Source organism: Oryza brachyantha, chromosome 3, assembly GCF_000231095.2.
Source record: "Oryza brachyantha chromosome 3, ObraRS2, whole genome shotgun sequence".
In the NCBI taxonomy this organism is placed as follows: domain Eukaryota; kingdom Viridiplantae; phylum Streptophyta; class Magnoliopsida; order Poales; family Poaceae; genus Oryza; species Oryza brachyantha.
This window is the reverse complement of record NC_023165.2, coordinates 14,573,554-14,579,764: the sequence shown is the minus strand read 5'-3', so window position 1 is coordinate 14,579,764 and position 6,211 is coordinate 14,573,554. Positions and strand designations below refer to the sequence as shown.

The following is a 6,211-nucleotide window of genomic DNA, read 5'->3' as shown; positions in this document are numbered from 1 at the left end:
TAAAAATATACCCAGGTGACAACGTAAAGGTAAATACAATATAATTTCTGACATGCATAATAGCAGAAGCATAGTATGGCCCATATAGCATGTAATTGCGAATGATGCATAAATAGTTTATATTTATAAATGGGAAAATAACTTAAAAACAAGATACAAATATGCTCAAGGATTGCAATGTGGCTTACCTTACGACTCTGACAAAGCTTGGGCAACCACTTCGTAATAAACAGGAACCTTAGATTTACTGAAATCTAAAGCATACAATGAAAAACATTCAAAACAGTATATTGGGCCACATAAATAGTAAAAGAAACTGTTTTTATTGGATTCATAATAAAATTATTGATCCATTGCAATTTGAATGGGTTTAAACCGACTTTGGATGAATTAGTTATGAATTTTAGAAGCTCTAATGTTTTCTTAACTAAAATGAATGGATGGTTTATTAGGCAACAACAATCAGGCTTGGCAACGGGGCGAAGCGGGGCCAGGGATGGCAAGAATAGTCCCGTCCCTAGACCCGAACTCGAATCCCGGGGAATGTGCTCCCCGGCCCCAAACGTGCCCTCGTTGTCCCCGAAACATCGGCGGTGTGCAAGGGCAGCGAGGCGCGCAGGGTAGCGAGGCTCCGCACGGATGATGAGACGTCACGCGGACGATACCTTGAACGCTATTATTTTATAATGTATTATCAAACATATTATGGCACTGTAACGTTAGCACAGACACATTACTAATAATTAGTAAATAATAATATACACATTTAAAGTTGTGTGCCACCTAGCCCTAAGAGGATATATGAGCATTTGCTTGTTAACCAAATGTTGCCCAATGTTTTATTAGGTTCCGAACTGCCTTCTGCAAGAATGCAGTGTTTAGATTTGGTAACAATTTGGTGGTATTAGATGAGAATTTCTGTAGGACTATGATTCATGTTATTCGTACGATGATATTAAAATTGTGGGGTAGAACACTTGCGTTGCTGACTTTGCTTAGGAGTAGCCTTTCTCCCTTTTGATCTTTTCACTCAGCGATCTCTGCTGAGTTTGTAAAACGCACACTGTACATGCTTCTAACCTTAATGAAAATCGGTTAAGCCCAGTCTGGGCTGCCCCACAAAAAAAAATTGTGGGGTAGCACAAATTTTGGCCACCGCTAAACATTATACTGTTTCCAACCAGTCAAAAGTACCACATTCCATCTGTACTCTGTAGTTGTGTAAGATGTGTCTGGCAATGCTGATGACAGGTGGTTCCTGGTATTTTGTTGCCTGAAATAGTTATCATCTTGCTAGAAACTTAGAACAAATAGCAAATGGTGGTCGTCTTGAAAAAGATAGTAAAATGAATGAGAAAGGGATCTTTTGTCGGACCGGGAAACATTTAACAGGAAATTTTTGGGGACCTTTTATTTTGGCTTCTTATGTCAACATCTCAGCGTTGTTGCTTGCTTGCTCACATAGATCTATATATGTCAGTCAACTCATACATTCTATAACCAGCTTAAAATGTTACATTCCGCAAAAAAAGAAAAGAAAAACTTGAATCTGTTACAGGTACCATTAGCTAAGCTTCCTAAGAGCAGCAGTTTGTCCTATATGCTGATGAAAGATAACTGCCTCCTTAGCTTCCATTGCGTCAGGTGCACCTTCTCTTTGTCTTCTCCACTAACTATCTCATCAATAAGATCTTTAAAGATGTATTTTTCAATGGCCAAAACAATTCCTTGCAGTTCACTATCCAAACTCTTCCATTCTTTCATGCCTTGCACTGCATCATCTGCTAGCCTGCTATCTTCTTCTTCAGAGCACCTTATCATTGATGACTCGGACTGGACCCTGTCAATCTCTGCACACAAGTCCTTGAAAAGTTGCCACCCACTTAACTTCTTTGACTGAAAGAACGGCACTGATGAATTCGCAGTGTGGTTGGCATCCATTTGCTGGGCGAGGAGCTCATTTGCAAGATCAAATATGAGCCTACGGTGGAGCTTCTCTCCATCTGGTTTTGCTTGTTCAAGGATGAGGAAAAGCTCTGGATTAATCGGGTAACTTGATGGTCGCAACTGATGAGGCATCATTTGAAAATTTAGTTTGTTGTGTAGGAGCCCGGATGCTGAAAGTATCTCGTGGAGGTACTGGTGATCTTTATTGGCAGCAACTGATGAAAATGTCTCATCGGTTTTCAGAGCTTCCTCACTCAACATTTGCAGGAGCTCGAGCTTTTGGATGAGGGCTTTCATGTTTTCTGGCTTTATCTGGTTGCACTCGTTGCTTGTCTTTGAAGGTGGTGTATCAGGGAGGCTTGTTGGGTTCCAACTCTCATCTGACGTATGCGTCTCACCGTCTAACAAGTGAAATAAAAGGCAGATAATTAAGTCGATAATCCATGTCTATCTAGCTCATCTATAAAAATCAAATAATTGATGGGCTCATCTACATAAGCATGTATCCGCATTAACCAACATATATCATGTTCCTTCATGGCAAGTGCAACATGTGGGGTTCCTTGTAGATGTTAGGTGCAGACATGAACAATAGCAGGCAGCGGAGGAATTGTACTCTCTTAACTGTTTGGCACAAGAAAACACTTTTCATGTGTGTCTGCAACTGTCAATTTACTGTGATCCTTCTGATCTGAAAGGACCACAAGCAATATTGGGTTGCATTGATTATTGGTTTCATGTCACTATGATTGGTGGATGTGCTTACAGCTAAGTATGCTTGTCCTATGCCTAACAATGTTACAAACAGGAAAACTCGTTGTAAAAGTATGCGGAAGAATTGCTTGTCAGTTCATTCCTCACCTTTGAAGGAATCTGAGATTCTCTTAAGAGAAGGTGATGACCTTTCATGATAGAATGTTGCATCAAGAACTGATACAGGACTGGGAATGTTCTCCTGTGGATGGATCATCTTCTTGTCTGCAGGTAGAACTGTAGGCATTTCCTGGAAAAATGTTTTGTCAATCAGTTGTTAGTGCCAAATAATATTTTCATAACAGTAAGCACTTTAGAGGTTATATATACTACAGTTAGTTTTCTATACCTCACAACTGGCTGCTGAAGCTAAGTTTCTTTGATGGATATATGAGGAGTTGGCATTCAGAGGATTCGGATGATCAATGACACCTATATCAATCTGCTTTGCCAAGCTGATTTTAGTTTCAGACATCTGCGACACATCGTCGTCATCAGAGATGCTCTTTGCTTGTGAGTGTCTTGATCTTAGCCTGCCCCTTGGCGACGCTGTTTCTTTGGATTTCTTGCCTGGTGACATTGGCAAAACCAGTGGACGGGATCTCCTTTCAGAGTCTGCCTTCTTCGGCGCCAGCCTTGGGCTCAATGGACTAGAAAGCCTTGGTGATCTTGCAGAATTAACAGGTTCATCGCCATTGGAATGAGCACTTCCCTTTGGAGAATGATTTCTCTTGCTAACACTGTTTTCATTCCTCCTGGTGAAAGATGTCTCTTCTTGCCGTGGCCTCCTTGTGCCTTTTGGCCTTGAAAGGGGAGCAACCGAAGTATGCGAAGCATCAGGTTTTGTGATGCATCTTGCTGGTTTCATGATCACAATTGGAGACTGGAACTTTTCAGAATCAATGATCTGTTCAGAGGCTTCCTTTTGGATGGCTGTTAGTTGAGGATTGCTGTCGCTCTGGCCTGGGCTATCCTTTTTGTGCAATGTGCTCAGTATCCTGAGAGCCCTCAGTTCCTTGTTGCACTCTGACAACTCCAGGCCTCTGAGTCTTCTCTGTATGTCAGCGTAGATGGATGCGCTTCTTGGCCTCACTTCAGCTTCATGTCCTGCTGCAGCTCTCTCGTTCTGCCTCCAGGGGGCTGCCTCAGTGAGAACTCTTGGAGAAGGATTGGTTTTCAGTACTGGAGAGTGGCTACTCTGCAGTGAGGCGCTCTGATCTTGGCTCTTGCTGCTCCTGTGGTAGTGTGACGACCGATCGTTTTGTGTGTCATGGACAGGTCTGGGTGGCCTTGACGGCTCATGGACGTCAAGATTTCCTTCCAACCCCATGAGCTTGGCGACCACACTGCTGGCCCGTTGATGGCTCGGCGATTCCTGGTGCTTCAAAGCATCCAGGAGGTTGTCATCAGCTCTCACGTAACCAGAGTTCGTGTGATGACGTGATCGTGGGTTCATGGACTCCTTTCTACTATCCAAGGAAAGCCTGGGAAGCTCCCTGAGCTTTGCTGGAGGCTTCTTGCTGTCCTGAGCCTCAACCTCAACCGGCCGCAGGAGCTGTCGATCGTCGCACGAGAAGCGCGGCGGCCTGCTGGATTCGTGAGAATTCGCAGGAACTGATCCGGTGCTCCTGTCGATCCCGATCACGTAGGTTCCATCTGATGACTTGGAGATGAGCAACGGCCTTGGCGAGTCCTTGTGCAACCCTTTTCTAGACTCCTTCGCCGACGTCTTGATGGCCAGGCCATGGGGTTCCCGGTTGATGGACCCCTTCACAATGTCTCTGAAGCCACACTTCACACTTTGTGAGCAGCTTCTTGGTGGCTTGCCCACAAAGCGATCTTCACTGATGTAGGAGAGCTGCTGCTGTTGCACTGGTTTGTTGATGATGTCAGTCGATGAGAACGAAGAGCGTGACGAGGAAGAAGAAGATGCCCGCGATGATGACTCCATCGAGAGGCTGCTGTTCTCGGTCATACTTCTGCTGAAGGTTTTGTCCTACACAACAAGTGTGGAGTTTCAGGTTAAAACCTGTGTCCTTGAGGGCACTGAACTGCGAACTTGGGATGTATGTATGCACAGCACAGCAAGAAATTTACCAGAGTGATGTTTGAAGCAGATGGGTTCTGAACCGAGACATTGCTGTTGCTGTTTGGCAAATCATGGCCTAAAGAAAGTATTCACGAAAAACAGTAATTATTATGAATTGTAGTTGGGTACAAACCAAAAGAAACTTACTGCAATTAGGGATAACTATCTAACTCAAACTAGAAAAAAAATAAAATGATAAGTATCGTCAAGAATATCTAGAATTTCAAAGTTGGACTTAATCAAGAAAATATCACCCAAATCCTTTGATTTGTTTCAGAAAAAAAATGATAAATATCTGAATTGCATAAGCATTTCTGTTCATTGGTTAGTTTGACCTTCCTATGTGCTACAGCTATATTCCTGCAACTTTTGAAGTTGGTGTCAGTTTCCTCTTCATGTACCTCCCTGTTCTTACTTGTACTACTTTCTAAGTGAAACAATTTTTTTAATCCTGTCTTAGTTTAGCATCTACTGCCAGTAACACTGTTCATATCTCCACAGGACAGTTAGTGTTCAGTTTTGTCTTCCTGACAAACTTGGCAGGGTCTTCTTGCGGGCATGAGAAGAGAGAAAAAAAAGAGACAGAAGAAGAGCACGCTGCAGAAGAACATAGAGAGAGGAAGAAGAATTTGGCATGGTACCTGGTGGCGGCGTGCCTCGGGATCGGTGGCCGCCACGTTGGCGCGCGGTGAGAAGGCGGCGGCGGTCGAAGATCTGGAACACGCCGGCCATGCAGCCCATCTGCCGGTCCAAGTCCGACGCCTCCTGCGCGAACGCCTGCATCATCCTGGACGGCATTTTCTTGGGTTCTTGCTGAGGAAACACCCCAAGAAACGGAGATGAACGCACGAGGCCTCTTGACTCACTCCATGGCAGAGCAGCACAGTAACAGAACACAATGAACCAGCCTAGCTCTGGCACCAAGAACACACCCAGCCAAAGAGAGAAAGCAAACACGTAGATGCAGGCCTTACACAGAGCTCTCCTTTCCTTAATTTTTCTCTTCTTTCTTCTTCTGTTCTATTCTCTCAGACTACTGCCATCTATCTCTCTTCTCTCTCTACCTCTTTCTCTTCTGTTTGACAGGTTGAGTTCAGAAGAATGTTGCTCATGGACCTCATCCTCATGGCTGGCTATGTCAAGAGCAGGAGGAGGGAGAGGCTACTGCTTTGATTTAAGAATGAGAGACAGAGAAGAAGAAGATGTGTGCAATTACGTTGCAATGCATTGCAGCGACGACTGGTATGTATGGCTGGTCCTACGGAGGCCACAACCACAGCAACGAGCAATACAATACTGTGCAAGGCACATGTGGGCTGATCATTGTGGGCATGGGCATGTGATGGCTGTCAGGCTCTTGCACCATCGTCATCCCTCGTCAGATTCAGCCTAGATCGATCAGAGCCTGCCATTGTTAAGGAA

At 44.3% G+C, this 6,211-nt stretch overlaps 1 protein-coding gene across 1 annotated transcript; it reads right to left on the bottom strand.

Annotated features, from left to right (window-relative positions):
• Positions 1-1,398: 1,398 nt before the first annotated feature.
• Positions 1,399-5,996, bottom strand: LOC102723032 (protein LONGIFOLIA 2-like). Its single transcript, XM_006650137.3, has 5 exons — positions 5,431-5,996; positions 4,798-4,865; positions 3,050-4,696; positions 2,809-2,950; positions 1,399-2,348 (listed from the first exon to the last, which is right to left on the bottom strand). The coding sequence occupies exons 1-5, from the start codon at positions 5,585-5,587 to the stop codon at positions 1,597-1,599; spliced, it is 2,766 nt and encodes a 921-aa protein (XP_006650200.1). The 5' UTR covers positions 5,588-5,996; the 3' UTR covers positions 1,399-1,596.
• Positions 5,997-6,211: the final 215 nt, after the last annotated feature.

Bases quoted from the DNA above. Each gene is read 5' to 3' on its own strand.
- LOC102723032 (XM_006650137.3), bottom strand. From the start codon at position 5,587: ATGCCGTCCAGGATGATGCAGGCGTTCGCGCAGGAGGCGTCGGACTTG. The intron at 4,866-5,430 runs GTACCATGCCAA...TACTTTCTTTAG, and splicing joins CCGAGGCACGCCGCCACCAG to GCCATGATTTGCCAAACAGC. The intron at 2,349-2,808 runs GTGAGGAATGAA...TTCACTTGTTAG, and splicing joins AATCTCAGATTCCTTCAAAG to ACGGTGAGACGCATACGTCA.